At 36.1% G+C, this 21,362-nt stretch overlaps 1 protein-coding gene across 1 annotated transcript in view; it reads left to right on the top strand.

Moving 5' to 3' along the window:
* Positions 1-21,158, top strand: part of ABCB7 (ATP binding cassette subfamily B member 7) — a 139,168-nt gene extending 118,010 nt beyond the window's left edge. The window contains exons 14-16 of the mRNA XM_056130139.1: positions 42-145; positions 2,194-2,301; positions 20,864-21,158. Coding sequence (XP_055986114.1) covers positions 42-145; positions 2,194-2,301; positions 20,864-21,079 — 428 coding nt within the window. The 3' untranslated portion in view covers positions 21,080-21,158. The remainder of the gene's footprint in view (positions 1-41; positions 146-2,193; positions 2,302-20,863) is intronic.
* Positions 21,159-21,362: the final 204 nt, after the last annotated feature.

Here is a 21,362-nt window from a genome sequence, read left to right on the forward strand (position 1 = left end):
TTTATGCTCTGCTTCCTAACACTAAAATTTTTCTTTACCAGGAGGGGAGAAGCAAAGAGTAGCAATTGCAAGAGCTATTTTGAAGGATCCCCCAGTTATTCTCTATGATGAGGCAACTTCGTCACTAGATTCAATTACTGAAGAGGTAAATAATGAGAAAAATACAAAGTTCATCAATTCTGTATTTCACTTTTTTCCTTAGAATTTTTTTTTGTAATGGCTACATTCCTTTGCAGTTTGAATTGACTTATGTAGGAAGTGCAATAAAGTAAATTATGTAGGCCTTTCCCTCAATACAGCAAACTTGGTTTTATGACTGTCAGCTTGAATTAAATGAGCATTGTCTGTTTATAGGCATGCCTTTTGTGGACTATCTAACCACTTATGCTTTTGTATTGTCCTTACATCTTTCAAAGTTGTAGTAAAAATGCATAACCTATTAAATTTTGGTCTTTCTGCCACTGTCACTTTAAATATTTTGAGGGGGTGGTTTGGGCCAAATCCAGTCATGTTCAGGAGTTACTCCTGACTCTGCACTCAGGAATTATTCTGGCAATGCTCAGGGGGCCATATCTGGGGTGCCAGGGATGAACCCAGGTCGGCCGTGCACAAGGCAAACACACTGCTCTATCCGTACCTGACACTGCTACTTTTAATACTCATTAAAATGGGGGGCTGGAGCAATAGTACAGCGGGTAGGGCATTTATTTGCCTTGTATGTGTCCGACCCAGATTCGATCCCAGGTGTCCCATATGACCCTCCAAGCACCGCCAGGAGTAATTCTGAGTGTAGAGCCATAACTAACCCCTGATCAATGCTAGGTGTGACCCAACAATACCCCAAAAAATGGGTTTTGTAAATGACTGTGACACGTACACAGAGAGCTTTTCACTTATCATGGAACAGTTAACCATGCTGCGAACAAGTTAGATATAAAGAGCCTGCTATTGACGTCAGTTTATATTCATTTCAAAAGAAATAATACAAAATAAGATGGGTCACAGATGACACACCATACTGACCTTCATAATGGTATCATCACATTAAATACAAGTCTTAATAATCTAGAAATTAAGATAGCATATGCTATTTGTCAGTTTCCCTCATCCCATTTATGTTTTACTTTAATACATATTAAACCTGTTTTTAAGAATAGACCTAATGTCAGCTATAGAAAATAGTAGTTAGAAAAAAACAGAAATTAGCTATAGAAATTTCAGAATTGGTCCTGTACTTGATTTTCATTCTACCCTACTAAAATATAAGGTCTTCTTAAGTAACCATCTACTCTTGAAAGTTTTATTCCTTTGATATACATATATATATATATATAAAATGATTAGAAATATCTGTAGGAAGCCATTGAGTTCCCTACCCTGCTCTTTCTGTCTAGCTAACTATACTTAGACCCAGATTTTCAAGTACATCTGAATGTATTTATAACTCTCTTGTTCTTTATAAACAATAAGCAAAAATGTATTACTCAGGATGCATTAAAAGTCATTGCATTTGAAAAATACTTAACATACTTTGTAGTCTCACTCTTTCTGACAATTGAATTAAGGTAAAGCAAATGTTACTTTAGTCTTTGTGTCTCCTATATTTCTTTGCATTTTAAAATTTTTTCTTTACATTTTATTTCTCAAGTTCATAATTATTTTGTTATTGTTAACCAGATTAATGTCTGGCTATGTTCTGATAACACTGGAGTAGTCATTGTTTTTTAAGGACAGGGCCAGGGATGGAAAATATTCTAATAATCTGTCAGATTTGTAAGTTAAGAAAACGTTGCTTATGTTAAATATTGTTTTTCCACGGTAGTTTTGTTTTATTTGACTACTTTTTTTTTCTTTTTGGGTCACACCCAATGATTCACAGGAGTTACTCCTGGCTCTGCACTCAGGAATTACCCCGACGGTGCTCGGGACCATATGGGATGCTGGGAATCAACCCAGATCGGCCACATGAAAGGCATATGCCCTACCCACTGTGCTATTGCTCCAGCCCCTTGACTTCTTTTTTGATTGAGTTTCTCCTGTTTTTAGTAGCTTGGTCAAAGTGTTGTACTTGTTTCAAGTTAATGTAATATAAGTAGTAGACATTTTATAAGTTTATTTAGGAAATACATGAAATTTTAATTTACATTTACCTAATCTTTTCCCCTTCCGCTCTTCTTCTTGTCAATTTTTCAGACTATTCTTAGTGCCATGAAGGATGCAGTCAAACACAGAACTTCTATTTTCATTGCACACAGATTGTCAACAGTCATTGATGCAGATGAAATCATTGTCTTAAACCAGGTAAGAGATTTAACTTTAAACTTAATATTTGAGAAACACCAAAATTGTTACAAACAGGGGCCAGTGGATAAGGTGCTTGCCTTGCATGTGGCCAACCCAGGTTCAATCCCCGGCATCCTGTATGGTCCCCTGAGCACAGCCAGGATTGATTCCTGAGTGCAGAGCTAGGAGAAAGTGCTGAGCATCATCAGGTATGGCCCAAAACAAAACAAAACAAAAAAATTGTTATAAAAATAAGTTTATAAGAATTGTTTTAGAAGAAGTGCAAAGAATTTGTGTTCTTTGAATGATACTAAATCTGACTGAATTTTGTTTCACCCACTTTTGATAAAAAAATAATGCATGTCACTTTCTTTTTTTTGGTCAGACATTTTTTAAAAAATTTTATTAAGTTTTTTTGAATCACCATGAGATGTTACAAGCTTTCATGTTCGGGTTACAATCACACAGTGATCAAACTCCCATCCCTCCATCAGTGCACATTTCCCACCACCAATATCCCGGGTATACCCCCCCTTTCACACCCTCCCCCTTCCTCCATGACAGACAATACTCCCCATACTCTCTCTCTACTTTTGGGCATTATTGTTTGCAATGCAGACCCTGAGAGGTTATCATGTTTGATCCTTTATCTACTTTCTTCACACATCTCCCATCCCGACCGATTCCTCCAGCCATCATTTTCTTAGTAATCCCTTCTCTATTCCAGCTGCCTTCTCCACTTTGCTCATGAGGCAGGCTTCCAACTATGGAGCAATCTTCCTGTCCCGTGTATCTGCTATCCTTAGGTGTTAGCCTCATATTATGTTGTTTTGTACTCCACTAATGAGTGCAGTCCTTCTGTGTCTGTCCCTCTCTTTCTGACTCATTTTACTTAGCATGATACTCTCCATGATATCCACTTCTGAGCAAATTTCATGACTTCATCTCTCCTAACAGCTGCATAGTATAGATCCATTCTGTAGATGTACCAAAGTTTCTTTAACCAGTCATCTGTTCTAGGGCACTTGGGTTGTTTCCAGATTTTGACTATTGTGAACAGTGCATGCATGTCACTTTCAAGATGAATAAAGTTTATTAATTCACTTTATTAAAATAATAAAAACAATATTAAAACAGAAAGACATTAACTATATGGCAGATACAGATTTTAAAAGGAATATGTTGTCTTTCTATATTCACTTTTCTGTAGAGAATTTTTGCCCAATACATTTACAGTACTTTATATTTTCACTTTTGTGATATCTCTATCCACTCTTGATTTCTAAAAGAAGATTGTCATAAAATAAAGTGGTCATTGTCAAATATGGGCATTTTTAGTTCACCTTTTCCTTAAGGGAAAAATTAAGTAAGACAAAGCAAGTATAGTCTGCTTTATCTCTTCTGAGGGAATCTCTATTGAAGAATACTAAGTGTTCTAAATAAATCAGAGTACCACAATTATAAGATGTTAAAATTTGTTAGCAAGTTTTCATTCTTCACTACATTATTCAATGAGGTTCATGGTATGTAAGTTATTTTTCCACAGTGTCACTGGTATTTGGGTTATAATTGGAGTTTGTTTGTTTATTTTGGTTTGGGGGCCATACTTGATGGTCCTCAGGGCTTTCTCCTGGCTCTGCTTTCAGGCACTGCTCCTGGTGATGATTGCTAGGAAGCCACATAAAGTACTGGGGACTGAACCCAGTCATCTTTGTGTAAGCCAAGCTCCCTGCCTGCTGTACTTTCTTTCTGGTACCTGGAGCTAGTTTATTAATGATCATAGCACCTTTATCTAAAATTTTATTTATTATATTTGTAATTTGATGTTTCTTTAGTTTCTTAATTACAAAGTGAGGCATTTTTCAGTGAAACTAGAATTCATAGTAAGTCTGCATAAGAAATAATAATTCCCTAGGCTCTTGTTCACCCACTACAGACTGGTTATTATCTCTTCTCAGCTTTGGCAAAAAGCTGAAAGTTTATTTTTCAGGAAATTGATAAATCAATTCCTTGTGTCAGAAGCTTTAAATATAAGTAAATCAGAATAATAGAGAAGAGTGTGAGAAACTAGAAATCAAAATGTACTGAAGGATAAGATTATAGGTCTTTTGCAATCAGCTTCTAGTACCTTGTGAACATGTTGTGAAAAGCTGACAATTAGTAAAAGTTTTCTGAAAACACAACAACCAGAAATTAATTCAGAATCAACCATGTAATTAATTTGAGGTATTTCTGGAGTGCTTGCCCTTTTGGATTTCTTAGGCAAAAGGGGGTTGAGGTAGAAAAAGATAAAATATCTGTGATAGTATAATAAATTATGAAAAAAAGTAAAGAAAATTTGAATGTAATGAATATGTTATTGGTAGAATAACAAATGGAAGTTGTTGGAGTAGCCAATTCAGAGCTATTTTGTATATATATTAATAACTGATCATACGAGTAGATCCATTTGTATTGTTGGGAAGGAAAGGTCTTTCGCAGGAAGAGAATTCAGAAATATGGAAAGGAAAAAGTGGAGGAAGAACATGAGGTTGGTTAACTTGGAACAGAATTATCAGTATGAATTTATAATGGGCAATTTCAGTGATAAGGCTTAGAAGAAACAAAATTTCAGTACAGATGAATATATACGTAGCATCTAGATCTCGTACATAAAATACCATTACTCACCAAAGAAACTATGGCACCTTAGAGAAATGACTTACTGTATATATGGGGCACAATAATGGATGAAGACATATCATCTATGCAAAGGAGCTATTCTGAATGGGTTCCCAATGGCCAAAGGTGGGGGATAATTTGAATGATAATACATTGAATTGAAAACTACTCTGTAAGTTCATGGTGATATATAAAAACGTATAGTGGGAAAAGGAAAAGGTTTTTTCTAGGTATCACTTGCATCATTTGGTGTCCCCTTGTTTGTTGATTTGCTCGAGATGGCGCCAGTAACGTCTCCATTCATCCCTGTCGCTTGCTTGCGTAGCCCAATGGCATATTGGGGGCTCTTTCAGGGTCAGGGGAATGAGGCCCATTATTGTTAACTGTTTTTGGCATATTGAATATGTCATGGGGAGCTTGCCAGGTTCTGCCTTTTTGTAGTGCATTTTTCTTAGTACTTAGTACTACACTTTTCTTTAGTACATTTTGCTTTTATTATTTTTTAGTTTTTATTAAAGAACCATGATTTACAAAGTTATTCATTGTGGGATTCTAGGCATAGAAGGTTGCAGCACCAATCCCACCACAACCTCACCTTCTCTCCACCCTGTGTTCCCAGGTTCCCTCCCATGTCCTCCCCAACCTGCCCTCTTGACAGGCACTTTTTTAAGTTAGGGTTGTTAAAGTTTGGTCTCATGATTTTAGTATTGTTGACTCTATGGTTTAGATATTTAGCGCTGTCATTCCTTAACACCACCAATGTACTTAAATCCCCTTGACTCCTGCCCCGCCTTGTTTCATACCTCTCTCTTTACCCCCTCCCCTCCACTCTATTTTTTCCCTTTTCTCCCCTATACCCTCCTGGGTCTAAGGATGATCCAGGTATCCCTCTTAAAGGAAAGTTTTTTAAGAATGTGAACTAACACATGTAGAAGGAATGAAGAATTTATAATGACAAACTACCAAACCACTGTTGTAATAATTGATTCAACTAAGGATCTTTTTTTTTTCATAAAAATACATAGTGAAAAGTATTGGGAAATAGACTGTATAGTATTTGAAATCACATAGATTAATTATTAATTTTAAATAGAAGCTGTCTTTAAAACATATAGCAGATACAGCCTTTACCAAGTATCATACTTAATACTTAATTGTGAAGCAAATTGACACCATGTGTTCCTGAATATAATACACAGAAGACATTTCACCTATATTATATTTATACCAGAAATGTTTAGCCTGGATCAGGAAGAACTATATAAACACAACTTGAAGGGTATTGTATAAAAACAAATCTGTACTTGTTATAAATGCCAGCAACATATACTAACAGAGTAGGTAGAATTTAGTCTGAGTATTAATCCAGAACATTGCTGCTGATTGATCATAGCTGGAAATATATGTGTGTAAATATTTCTATGTGTAAAGTCATTTATGCACTATAATAATTTTTGTGACTGTAACATAGTTGCATTTCAGTCAGAAGCAAACTATCCTGGTTTTTAGAAAATTAAAGTAATTAGGGGTGAATTGTAATGACATCTACAGTTTAAAGTGATGTAAAATATAATGTAGTGAGAGGATAAATGAGAAAAACAAAAACCATTGTTGAACTAGGAGAAACATTTAAAGTTTTCATTGTTATTTGTGTTAAACTTCAAATTATAGAATGGATGCTTATAAATAGATTAGAAACAAAACAAAATAAAAAACATCATTGTTTAAATAAGTTCCAGAAGTATCAGAAATTAGTAATAGAGGAAATATAAGAAAATGAGAGATTTAATCTAAAGATGGCCAGTGTGTGATTAATCATAGTTTTACATCAAGAACACCAAGGCATGAATTTCCAGAATTGAAAAGGCTTTTCAAAACAGTGGGGGGTGGGGAGGTTTCGAGATACATAATAAGATTTGAGGATAAAGGAAAGAACCAAAAAGACCCAAGAAAAATCTCAGAGGTGGTGGAATAAACATTGCCTAAATCATTGATTATGAGAAAACTGGTGTTCAAGACTTCTATAATTCTAAAATCAATTTTGTAAATTACTAATACTGATGAAAAAAGTGGAGTAAATATTACGGTAAAGTAAGTCCAGGAAACATAAGAAAATGAGAAAATATATATTAAGTCCTAACCTACATAGCTTATCAGGCAAAACTTACATAGTAATTTTAACTTAATATTAACATGATCAACATTTGTGATAAAAAATTTTATATTCATAATAGGAAGTATGTACAGTCATACTCAATATATGTACTTGAGGTTTTTTTCAATATCAAATGTAACTATTGTCACATAGTAACAGATAAATGATGTTATTCTTTCAACTTTGGATCGTTTTCTCTAAGAAAACAGATTTATTGTTATATCTAGAAAATCCTTCCTTCTTCTGATATTACTTTACATTGCATTTCAATGAAACTTTTCCCCGTTTTTATACTTGTAAAGATTTACAAACACATGTTTCATACATGTTCTTTTCACATTAACTATCTATTTTGTCCCAAGTATGTACAATATTTGAGACTGGAGAGCAGTTTTGCTGTCCTTGTTTCAATTTGTAAATAGTTTCCCTGATTTGAATGCCAGGGTGCTCTGTAAATTTAATGTCTAGATAAATCTCCTTCAATATCTTCAGATATGAAGTGTTTCTATAGCATGAATTTTCTCAAGTTCAGTAAGATCTGAGCACAGGTAAAAGGAACTGCCACATTCTTTATATATGTATGGTTTCTCTCCTCTAAGTATCACCTGATATTCACTAAGAATGGATGATTTTCCCCATTCTTTACAGTTCTTAAGTTTCTCTCCAGAATGAATCTCTCATGCTGAGTAAGGTCTGAGTACTATGTAAAGGTCTTCTTCCCACATTCTTTATATAAGTTAGATTTCTCTCCAGAGTGAATCCTGTGATGCCAGATAATGTCTGAGGACTCTAAAAGCAGTTGCATATTCTTTATGTTTGCAAGGTTTCTTGCTAGCATCCTGTTGCTGATACTGCTTAAGACTGAGAGTTGGGTAAAGCTTTCCAATATTTTGTACATTTGTACAGTTTGTCTCCAGAATGAACTTTCAGATGTTGGGTCAGGCTTTCACTTTGGTTGAAAAACTCAGCACATTGTTTACAGGTATATGGATTCTCCCCAGTATGGATTCTAAAAGGCACAGTAAGAGATGAGGACTGGTTAAAGGCTTTGCCACATTCATTGCATTTATAAGGTTTTTCTTCAGAACAAGTTTTCTTATGTTAATAAGGATTGAACTTGAGCTAAAGGATTTTCACACTTTTTACATGCATATGGCTTCTCTCCAGTATATATTCTATAGTGCATAGTCTGTGTGTTTTCAGAAGTCTGGCGGGGCTCTGTCTCTCCCACCGCCTGCGTTCGGTAGTCTCACGTCACTTTCCCCACCCTGGGTAGGTTGATGGCGAGGTAGGCGAAGGAAGTAATGACGGCCAGGCTGGTCGGTATCAATTGTAATTTATTCCAGTTTTCACTCTCATCTCTGACTCTGCCCTCTGGAGCTCGAGCTCCCGAGCCCAAGCCCCAGCCTGAGCCTGAGCCCCAGTCTCTGCTCTCTCAAGCCCAAGCCCCCTCCTAGTTTACAGTCTTAGTTTCTATAACAATCATGTAGGGTGGTGAAACAAAGGTGGGTTGAACATTAACAAATCAGCAAAGAGAGGTAAGACCACTCCTCGAGGAGATAAACTCAAGGATTAACTCAAAGAGATTAACTCAAGGATAAAATTGCATTTATAGAGATTATTCCAGATTACTAGGAGATCTGTTTAAGGGTAGGATCCCAACAAGGGTGTGTTCTTTCCTCAACTAGTAATCTACTTAAATAGTTGTAGTAAATCTACTTCCAATATTTCTAGCAATGTCATTCTGTATGAACACAGTAAGAGATATGAACTTACAGCTTGGTTCTTCCTGAGGACATCTCACCATATATTCCACAGTCCTCAGGCCAGGTTAGTCTTCCTAGCCCCAGCAGGGTCCAAGTCTCATCGTTACTTACTTTTGGATCATGACATCATTTGTCCATGATCATGCCCTCAACTTATAGTTGAGTATCGTGGCACTTTGGCCTGGACCATTTCAATGCCAGGGTAGCTCACAGCTTGCCCTGGGTCCATTCAGTCCCTCGTTGGGACCCTGCTTTTGGGGTGCTAGGAACTAAGGGCAACTGAGTCAAGAAAGCAGATGCCCAGGAGTAAATATTATTTGGAGTCAATCAACTCCCAAGTTACAAAGCATAATATTAACTGTCTTCCTGTATTCATACAGAAAGGACATTGCTTTAAGGCAAACTAAAAGGACATAACTTACTGTACAAGTTCAGTGTCCTTAGAAGGATCTGATCTTACAGCTAACTGAATCTGATTAGGGAGAAAAGGTGATTAACTGGCTGGAGAGGAGAGCACAAAGAAGAGTTTACAGATAAACAGAGGAATGGGAGTGACTCAGGAGCACTGTGATGGGTGTAACCTGATAAACCTAAGTTCCCTGTGGCAAAGGAGAAAGGACAAACTAGTGTTATCTTATATCAGTGGAATATGAGGAATAACTAAAAGATTTACTGCAGACCTTACATTTGTAAGGTTTATCACCAGTATGAAATTGCTGGTTCTGCTTAAGGCTTGAGAACCAGTTACAGGCTTTGCCACATTCTCTACAATTGTAAGGTTTTTCTCCAGAAGGAATTATCTGTTAAGTAGTAAGGCCTGAGGAAGGCTTTGGCACGTTCTTTACATTTGTGAGATATCTCTCCAGAATAAATGATCTGATGCTAACTAAAGTATGATTTTCCAGAGAGTCTTTACTACATTCTTTACAGTTGTGGAATTTCTCTTTGGAATAAATTCTCTGATTTTATTACAGTGAGAGACCTGAATATAGGCTTTGTTACATTGTATACACTTATATGGTTCCACTTCATATGGATTCTCTGATGCACAAAAGCTGTGAGATGTCAATCAAGATTTCATTGCAGTCATCACATTTTAAGATTTATCTCCAATGTTAATTAATTATGCTTAACTAGAAATTAGAGATGACCTGAAGATTCTCCCAGAACCTTAAAGTTTTCTCCCCAGTGAGAATTCTGTGATGTTTACTCATTGCTGAGAACTGATAAAAATTTTTGCCACATTTTTTTTATTAGTGAAGCACCATGAGGTACAGTTGTAGATTTACAAATTTTTGTGCTTGGGTTTCGGTTATACATTTTTATACTTCTTAGGTCTCTCTCCCACACAGATACTCTTGATACAGAGGTCTGAACAGAGATGATAGATTTATCACAGTTATTACTCTCATATTGTCACTGTGGTAACTGTGCTTTCAGTTTTCTGTTTGATGGTTTGAACAATTGTGAAAGTTTTCCCATTTCTTTGTACTTAAGTTTCTTCTTCAACATAAAGGTCTGGTGAAAGTGCATTGTACAGTGTTTTCTTTTAGTCCTCTTCCTTTTCACATGCATGTGTAGTTTTTCATACCTTTTCACATGCATGTGTAGTTTTTCATATGAGTTCTTCATACCCTTAGACTAACTAAGCATTGGTGGACTGTTAGGCTCTCCCTTTGTTGTCAGAATTGAAAAGTTTAGCATCACAAAGATAGTTCTTTTGAATAATAAATCTTTGATGAAGGACTTTTCAAACTGAACATGCTTAGAAATGGTTTCCTCACTATATCTCTATTGTTCAGAAATGTCTAAATAATTGTTTAATCCATTTATTAAAATGACTAAAATTTAAAACCAATTCAAATGATTATTTTTAAACATGAACAGGCTTACTTTTTGCCTTTTCCAAATTTGCTTTCAGAGATGTGCTAAGGACATTTACTTTCAGAAACCCATTATTCTACAGAAGTAACTGCTTTAAAGTGGCCTTCTTTGCTAGATGTGTTCTGTTCTTGATCTCTTTCTTTGGGGGAGGTGCCCACACTCAACAGTGCTCAGGACTTACTCCTGGCTCTGCTCTCAGGGATTACTCCTGACAGCACTGTGGTACTACACATGGTGGGACTCCAAACCCAGATTTTATTTTATTTTATTTTATTTTGGTGGATTTCAGGCCACAACTGGTAGTGCTAAGAACTGACTCCTGGCTGTGTGCTCAGGATCAGTCCTGGTGGGACTCATACCATATGGGGTGCCAGGAATTGAATCCAGTCAGCTGTGTGCAAAGCTTGTACCCTGCCTCCTCTACTATCTCTCTGCTTCCAGCCCCCAACCTGGATCTGTTTTCTTGCAGGATAAACAGCCCACCCTCTGTACTCTCTCTAGCCATGGTCTTGAACTCTTGTATCAGAGAGGTTCTTTCGTTTACTTTTTACTTTCAGTTAGATTGCTGAGTCCTTCATACCATCGAACTTTCACACTCTTGTTTATTTTCCCTATATCCTGAGGCATCTGTCCAGAATCATATTTTGTACTGAACTTTCTATGAGCTGCATTTTCAAAATTTGTGTCATGGGGTGAAAGCAATCAAAATGTACTGTGGGGGACCAGAGAGTATAAGGTGTAAGGTGCTTGCCTTACATGTGGCCTACCTTGGTTTGATCCAAGCACAATCTATGGTCTTTGGACCACCACTAGGAATGGCCTGTGGACAATAAATCAGAAGCACTTGCATATGAGTTACTCAAATGCAAGTTTATATACCACAAAGGTGAAGAAAGCAAAAACTTTATGATAAGCTGTGAAATCTTGACTTTATAGATTTGCTCATTTTTTACATACAAATAATAATATAAAGTGTACTTTTATCAAATAATTAGTGGATTTATTCCATTGCTATTTTCCACATAAATAATTCTTTTCTGATAGCATTTAAAAATAATTATATGGTTTGTTCTTTAAGACCTTGTTCTTCCTTGAACACGTATTTTGCTTACTTGTCTCTGTTGTATCTTTGCTTATACCGCTCTGAAGCCCATGTTCTCTCTTGAACATGTACTTCCTGTCTTTTTGTCCCCTCATGTCTAAGTACTAATAGAAACTATCTTGCTTCATTAAAAATATAAATAAAAATTAAAGAATAATTTTTATATGGAGAGGTAGTACAAGAGCTAAAGTGCTTTGCCTTGCATGCAGCTGGCCTATTTCTATCTCTAGCACTGAAGATATTCCCCCAAGCATCACCAGGAGTGGTCCCTAATGACAGAGCCAGTATTAATCCCCAAGAACTACCATATTTAGCCACGAAACAAAACAAAATAAGTAATTATTATTATTATTGAGGTATTGTGGTTGCAAATTATTATTATTATTGAGGTATTGTGGTTGCAGTAGTATTTGGTGTGCAAAATTATTATACCTTCACCAACACCAAAGTGATGTAGACCCTCTGCTACTGTCCTTATGTCATTTCTAATCCATCCATTCCCTTCCTAAACCATAGATCTTCTTGTCAGAGTCCAGGTTTTGTTTTCACCATTTCCTCACTTCGTTTATATACCACAGTTGAGAGCATCTATCATTTTTCCTTCTCCCTTTTACTTATTTCTTTTAACATGATACCCTCTAGTTCCAAACAAGTTTCCAAACATCTTTTCTTATAACTGAGTAGTAGTGTATTTTGTATAAACACCACAAATTGTTTATCCACTCATCTGTCGTTAGACATCTGGGTTTCCAGATCTTAGCTATTTTATTTAGTGCTGTAGTAAACATTGGTATGCATGTATCTTGCATAGGATCAGTGCTAAAGAGTAAAGTAACTGGTCAGAATGGAGTTCTATTTTTATTATTTTTTTTTGAGAAGTCTTCATATTGTTCTGTATAGAGGTTGAATTAAACAATGCTATCCAAAAGTGAATATGGATTGCATTTTTAGTGTATCTCCCCAAATTCTGGTTGCTTATGGTCTTTTTGATATGGCCCTTTCTCACTGACACGGCGTGATATGTCACTGATTTTATTTTGCATTTAATGAAATCTTATTTGAGGAAGTGTCTGTTCACCTCTCCCCATTTGTTGATGGAATTTTTTTGAGTGTTGTTAGTGCTCTCAGTATCTTGAATACTAGCCTTTTATCAGGTGTATGGTGTGCAAATATTTCCTCTTATTCTATCCGGTGTCTATTGGAACAAAATGCTCTTCTTTATAGTGCAGAAACTTTAGATGATATAGTCCAGTTGGATTATTTTTGCTGTTGTTTTCTTTGCCAGTGTAGTTAAATCATTGAAAACAATTCTGAACTCAATATCATGGAGAATTCTGCCTTTGCTTTTCTCACTGTTTTAGTGGGTTTTTTTTTATGAATTTTAACTTTTTTCCAATTTAATTTCATTTTATTGTCTGATTACTATGAATAGAATTTCCAATATTATGTTGATAATAGAGGTGAGGGAACGACTGTTCGAGGAAGTAAAGGCAGACTCTTAAAAATCTTGTCTTCTGCCTAATGTTAAAGGGAAGGCTACCAATTTTTTGACATTGAACATGGTATGTTAGCTGTGGGTTTGTTGCTTATGGCCTCCAGATTCTGGCTATTGTAAACAGTGCTGCAGTGAACAAACTAGTGCAGATGTCACTTCAACTATACTTTTTTGCCTCTCTGGGATATATTCCCAGGAGTTATATTGCTGGGTCAAATAGGAGCTCAATTTCTAATTTTTTGAGAATCGTCTATACTGTTTTCCAAAAGGGCTGAACCAGTTGGTATTCCCACCAGCCTCTTCCTCTTCATCCCCAACGCTGTGCCTGCCTTCTTCCCCTCCCAGCTAGTACCCCCCACACACACCAGGTACACATGGGCCTTTTCAGAAGTGGGCGTGGCCTAATTTTAGGCAGGCCAGTGCTCACGCGACCGCAGGTAGTTTAATCATACCAAGAAATCTAGTGTAACATCTCAGTCCCCATACTTCCACACAAACATGAAGAAACAACGCAAATCCCCACCACATGGGAGGGCGATGAAAAGAGTCTAGTTTCTATTTCTTTACTCATTATTGGGTTGTTAAAGTTTTCTTCCTTCTGATTCTGTGTTTGAGATTGAGCAACATTAATCTTTTTTTAAAATTTTTCTAGGTTCTCCAGTTTAGTGGCATAAAGTTGTTCCCAGTAGCTTCCTATGATATTTTATATTTTTGAGTTGTCTTATAATTTCTCCCCTTTCATATATTTTTTTATTATAGTACTTTCTCATGAGTTAAGCTAAGGGGTTGTCAGTATTGCTAGTCTTTTTGAAAACAGCTCCTAGTTTTATTGACACATTATATTATTATCTTGATTGATATCTACTCTTATTTTTATTTTCTTCCTTCTGCTTTGGGGTTTACTTAATAATATTTTCCTAGTTTCTCAAGATGTGGGATTAGGTTATTCAGCTTTTTCTTGTTTCTTGGCTTAAGCCAAGTATAGTATTGCTCAGTATAGCTTTTTTTTTATTAGTGAGACATCATGAGGTACAGTTGTAGACTTACAAATTTTTGTGCTTGGGTCAGTATAGCTTTTTATGTGCACCATATGTCTTGATATCCAGTGTCTTCATCTCATTTGTTTCTAGGGTTCTTTTCTTTCACCTTTGATTTTTCTCTTTAACTCTTTTGTTGCTAAAAATTATGTTGTTTAGTTTCCAGATGTTTGAGCCCTTTCTGGATTTCTTTTTGGTTAATTTCTATCCTCTTAGCACTGTGATCTGAAAGAGATTTAATATAAATTCTTCATATTTTTATGGGCACTTGTTTGGTTTCCCAACATGTGGATTATCCTGGATTATATTTCATGTGCACTAGTGAAGACTATGAATTCAGTTTTTGTGGTTATATCCCTTTACATGTTTTGTTTGTACAGCTCTTTATGATCCTCATTTAGGGTTCTGGTTTCTTTATTAATTTTTTGTCTGTTTTATCTGTATAGTATAGTTTATTTCTGCTATATTGTTTATATTGATAGTTCTCCTTGAACCTGTTAGTAGTTCCTTTCTGATCTTTGCTGCTTCATTTGGTTGCATATATGTTGATAAGAGTTAGAAAGAGTTAGCAGCTTTAAGAAATTAATCCCTTAATTCTTTGATAGTGTATACTGTCCATTCTTATCACTTAGAACCTTCTTTAGTTTAAATTGTATTTTTTTCTGATACACTGATAAAGGTATGGCCATTCCTCCTTTCTTAAGCTCTTTTGCTTATAGTTTCCCAGTATAAGCAACAGCAGGATTTACTTTGTTTCCTTATTCATTCAGCTATGCTCTCTTTTTAGTGGGGAGTTCCAACCACTGACATTAGAGAAATAATTAGCATAAAGGCTTTTATTGCCACTTGTACATGAGGATGTTTAGTGTTTTTTCAGTTAACTTTGTTTCTTTGACTTCCCCTTATTTTCTCCACTTGCTTTTTGATACTAGCCTTTAAGTAATTATCTGCTTCAATTTGCCTCTTATTGCAGTTTCTTCTAAGTATTTTTGCTTTGAGGTTACCATGTAGATTACATTTGAAATTCTAAGGTTATTTTTTGAGTTCCCTTAATTTCAGTCTTTTCCCCATTTTGTCTTTTATATTTTCTACTGGGGTTTCTTTTCTCTTTATGGAAGAACATTAGATATTTTAGCAGAGCTTGTTTAAAGCTGTTGTTTGTTCGAAAAAGTTTTTTTTCACTCCTTTAGGTCATTCATTCATTCATTCATTCATCATCCTGTTATTCGTCGATTGCCTCGAGCAGGCCCCAGTAACGTCTCTTTCATCCTAGCCCTGAGATTATATTCAAGGCTCTTTAGGAGAATGAGACCCATCATTGTTACTGGTATTTGGCATATTTGGTACGCCACGGGGAGTTTGCCAGACTCTGCCCTGTGGGCAGGCTACATTCGATAGCCTGCAAGTTTGTCCAAAGTAGGAATGAGATAATAATATTATCTCATTCCTTTAGGTCTGAGTCATAAAATTACTAGAGTGGCTCAATTTCTGCCCCCTGTCATAGATCTCTTGAGTTTGAGCAGATTTTGATGCACTAGTGAGTTTGAGCAAGTCTTGGCTTCCTAATGTACCAGTATATGGCAGCTATAGGACCGTTGGCCGTTTTTGAAAGACCTGGGTGGCACTGATGAGATAATTCAGGTTTGTGCAAGGCCATTGATGCTTGAAAGCCCCTGTTTTTTCACACTTAAGGGGCTAGTGTAGAGGAGCCATTTAGATAAAAAGTGGCCCAACATAGCTGACCACCTAGAGAGTCACAGTTGACAGCTAAGTGGCTCTGTATCACCACAAATTGGTACATTGATATCTGCCTCACTGTGCTTCACAGGTCTTCGTACAAGTCCCTTGCTGGCTGACAATGCTTCCAAGGTCTAATCTTTCTGGTATCTTGCCCTATTAAATTGGAACAGGCTGAAATAGGCTAAACAGCTGTCACTCTCGAGATCTTGCCCAGCTGCAGGCAGACCTAATGGGCAGTTCTCAAGTCCAGTGTGGCAGCTTCCAACAGTACCACCATAAAGAACAAAAAAACTGCATGCATTGGTTCCCACTAGATTCCAGTCATTTACTATATTCTATATAGCCGATATATGAGGGAGATGCTCTGTATCTACCCTTATTCTAACAATAGCCAAAATCTGGAAACAACCTGTGTCCAGAAGCAGATGACTGGATAAAGAAACTATGGTACATATACATAATGGAATACTACTCGGCTATAAAATAAGATGAAATCATTCAATTTTCCACTAGTAAGGAAAAGCCTGCTCAAAGACAACAGACTTGGTCTTTAATAGGACGCTTACCATGGAAGGGGAGGTAAGGGATAGGATAGGAAACACAGGGATAATGATAGAGGGAAGCAGATACTCTGGTGGAGAGTGTGGTGCTAGAATATCTTATGCATACTTAGAGAACCCAATAACTTCCACCAAAAAACTCCTAGAAACAATAGACTCGTATAGTAAAGTTGCAGGTTATAAAATCAATACCCAAAAGTCCATGGCTTTCCTATACGCAAACAGTGAGAGAGAAGAAAGCAACATGAAAAAAACAATCCCATTCACAATTGTGCCCCAGAAAATCAAGTACCTAGGAATCAGCTTAACTAAGGAAGTAAAGGACCTGTACAAAGAAAACTACAAAACGCTACTTCAGGAAATAAAAGAGGACATGAGGAAATGGAAAGATATCCCCTGCTCATGGGTCGGGAGACTTAACATTGTCAAAATGGCAATACTACCGAAAGCATTGTATAAATTCAATGCAATCCCTATAAGGATACCCATGACATTCTTCAAAGAAATGGAGCAAACACTCTTGAAATTTATATGGAACAATAAGCCCCCACGAATAGCTAAAGCAATTCTTGGGAAAAAGAAAATGGGAGGAATCAACCTCCCGAACTTCAAACTGTACTACAAAGCAGTAATAATTAAAACAGCATGGTACTGGAACAAAGGCAGAACTGCAGACCAATGGAACAGGGTTGAATACACTGACATCTCTCCTCAATCATATGCTCATCTAATCTTTGATAAAGGTGCAAGTAATGTGAAGTGGAGTAAGGAAAGCCTCTTTAATAAATTGTGTTGGTATCACTGGACGGCTACATGCAAAAAAATAGGCTCAGAACTCTGCCTAACACCATGTACAAAAGTAAGATCAAAATGGATTAAAGACCTCAACATCAGACCAGAAACCATAAGGTACATTGAAGATAAAGTTGGCAAAACCCTCCATGACATTGAAGCTAATGGTATCTTCAAAGATGCCATGCCACTGGCCGAGCAAGTGAAAACAGAGATAGATAAATGGGACTATCTTAAACTAAGAAGCTTCTGCACCTCCAAAGAAACAGTGACCAAAATACAAAGACAGTCTACAGAATGGGAAAGGATATTCACCGAATACACATCTGACAAGGGGTTGATATCCAGGATATACAAAATACTGGTTAAACTCCACAAGAAGAAAACATCCAACCCCATCCAAAAATGGGGCAATGAAATGAACAGAAACTTTCTCAAAGAAGAAATCCGAATGGCAAAAAAGCACATGAGAAAATGCTCTACATCATTAATCATCAGGGAGATGCAGATCAAAACTACAATGAGATACCATCTCACACCTCAGAGACTGGCCCACATTCAAAAGAACAAAAGCAACCGATGCTGGCGTGGATGTGGCGAGAAAGGGACACTCCTTCACTGTTGGTGGGAATGTCCACTGGTTCAGCCCTTCTGGAAAACAGTATGGACAATTCTCAAAAAATTAGAAATTGAGCTCCCATTTGACCCAGCAATACCACTCCTGGGAATATATCCCAGAGAGGCAAAAATGTATAGTCGAAGTGACATCTGCACTTGTTTGTTCATTGCAGCACTCTTTACAATAGCCAGAAACTGGAAGAAACCTGAATGCCCAAGAACAGATGACTGGTTAAAGAAACTTTGGTACATCTACACAATGGAGTACTATGTAGCTCTTAGAAAAGATGAAGTCATGAAATTTACATACAAGTGGTACAATATGGAAAGTATCATGCTAAGCGAAATGAGTCAGAAAGAGAGGGATAGACATAGAAAGATTGCATTCATCTGGGGGATATAAAGTAACAAAGTATGAGATTAATACCCAAGAATAGCTGAGATCAGCACCAGGAGGATTACTCCATAACTTAAAGGCCAGCCGGGTATCCTAGAGGAAAGGGCTGTTCAGATAGAGAAGGGAGCACCAAATAAAGGATGTTTGGAGGATCCTCCCAGGAGGGGAGATGCATGTCGAAAGTAGACTATGGACTGAACATGTTTGCCACTCAATGCCTCTTTTGCAGACCACAACACCCAAAAGGAGAGAGAGAACACAGGGGATTTCCCTGCCACAGAGACAGGGGGGATGGGGGGATGGGGGTGGGAGGGATATTATCCATGGTGGTGGAAAATGGGCACTGGTGGAGGGATGGGTATCTGATCATTGTATAATTGAAACCAAAGCACAAAAAATTGTAAATCTACAACTTTAAAAAAAATAAAATAAAATAAAGGGAAAAAAATGGAAAAAGAAAATCTTAAAAAAAAAAAAAAAAAGGGCGCTGGTGGAGGGATGGGTACTTGATCATTGTATAACTGAAATCCAAGCACAAATTTTGTAAGTCTGTAACTGTACCTCATGGTGTTTCACTAATAAAAAAAAAAAAAAAAAAGAATATCTTATGCATAAAACTCCACCATTTTATAATATTGTAAATCACGGTGCCTAAAATAAAATATTTTTAAATAGATGATATAGATTAGTGGAGCAGAACAGGGGGCCCATAAATAAAACTACAATAAATGGATAATTAATTTTCAGCAAAGGAGCCAAGCATTTAAAATGGAGCACTAAGATTCTCTTCAGCAAACAGTGTTGAAAAAACTGGATAGTAACCCATAAAAGAAGAAAACTTAGACTCTGTTGAACACTATACACAAAATTTCATTCAAGACTTGAATGTAAGATCTGAAACCGTAAAATATATTAAGGAACATATACACTCCATGACAATCTTAAAGATGTGTTTGGGAGAATTGACTACAGTTAAAAGGGAAACAACATTGAAAACAAATGTTTCACTTTATAAATCAAGAATTTATACACAGCAAAACAGATTTGTGTAAATCAAAAGGCATCCAGATAGTACATATATCTGACAGTGGTTAATATACAAAATATACAAACAACTCACAAAAAAACAATTATAAAGTGGACAGAGTACCTGATTACACTAAGAAAGACATACATACGTATGGCCAGTAGGCACATGAAAAGATGCCCAGCCTCTTTTACTGTTAAGAAGATTCAACCTTATATCTTTGCGACTAGTGATTATACAGAGACAAGAGGCATCTTTTGTTGGAGAGGATACACATGAAAGAGAACCTATAGATACTATTGGTGGGAATATAAATCAGTGTAGCCTTTATGGAAAGCAGTACAGAAATTTTTTTAAAAATTTAAATTAGATACTCTTTATTCAGTTATTCCACTTCTGGTTATTTACCAAAAAATACAAAATCATTGAGAATTTGAAATTGTTTGTACTCCCGTGTTAAATGCAGTATTAATTAAATTTACCAATATCTGCAAAACTAAATTTCCCCATACTGAAAAATCAACAGGATTTGGAGTATGATTCACCTGTGAAAAAAGATGAAAGCCGCACTTTACCTAGATCTATGCTCATGGATTGGAAGAATCAGTATTATTAAGATGACTATCCTACCTTTGTATGCCTGTGACATATATTTGTATACCCAAGATCATATAACAATTTCTCAAAAAAGGGATCATTAGTGGGAAAGAGTTTTAAGAAACCCTGACCTAGAGGATATCACGCTTAGTCAAATAAGCCAGACAGAAAAGGACCTTATTTCACTCATTCAGGGTATATAAAGAATGAATAAAAGAATGAGAAGATGAATAAAACAAAAGAAAAGTTTTTGGTCTATCATTCCAGTTAGTGTTTACTAGAAGGCATGGAGAAAACAGTGTATGTAAATTGGGAAAAGGGTAACAAGTGTGTGGTAAAGGGTAGAAATGACTTTTAGCAATGAACATAATGTAGCATATATACATGTTCATTTTCAGTGATGCACATTTGAAACATACTAAATGTCATTTGACCAATTAAAATTAAATTTTAAATATTATAGAAAAAGCCACATTTTTTGTTTTTTCCACCTTCAAGTGAAAAATAAACATTAAAATTTAATGTCCTGTAAGTAGTACATAGAATTACACTGGTTTAATAAGACAGATAGACTTAAGGTAATGGAAGCTTTACTACCTTGATTTCCCTCAATTTTCTTTTGGATTAGACATTGGAAGAGATAATTTTAGTGAATTCAGAAAGTGAATTTAGAATCCTTAGAAAGTATTGTATATTTTCAGTTGTTATTTATATGACCTTTCTTTTATATTTCTCATTTTTGTTTTTAGGGGAAGGTAGCTGAACGTGGTACCCATCTTGATTTGCTTGCTAACCCTAGTGGTATCTATTCAGAAATGTGGCATACACAGAGCAGCCGTATGCAACACCATGATAACCCCAAATGGAATTCAAAGGAAAACCAGATGTCAAAAGAGGAAGAAAGGAAAAAGCTACAAGAAGAAATTATCAACAGTGTGAAAGGCTGTGGAAACTGTTCCTGCTAAGTTACACGAGGCATTTTATTGTTTTGATTATACATTGCACTGAAGGAGAATTGTTTTATTAAAAAGAAATTATACATTATTATTTTCCATATTTCTTCTTTCTTTTAAGATTTATTCGAACAGGGTCTTTAATTTTACATTTCTTAGTCTACTGTGGTATTTATATTTATTCCCAAATTGTTGTCCTGTACTGCCTTTATTGGATTCAGCATAATCTTGTTACCATCTTATTTGAAGCCTGATAGCTATTGTGTAGTCAAGTGAATCTATTTGGTTTTCAACT

This window comes from Sorex fumeus, unplaced genomic scaffold (assembly GCF_029834395.1).
Source record: "Sorex fumeus unplaced genomic scaffold, SorFum_2.1 ptg000073l, whole genome shotgun sequence".
NCBI classification, from domain to species: domain Eukaryota; kingdom Metazoa; phylum Chordata; class Mammalia; order Eulipotyphla; family Soricidae; genus Sorex; species Sorex fumeus.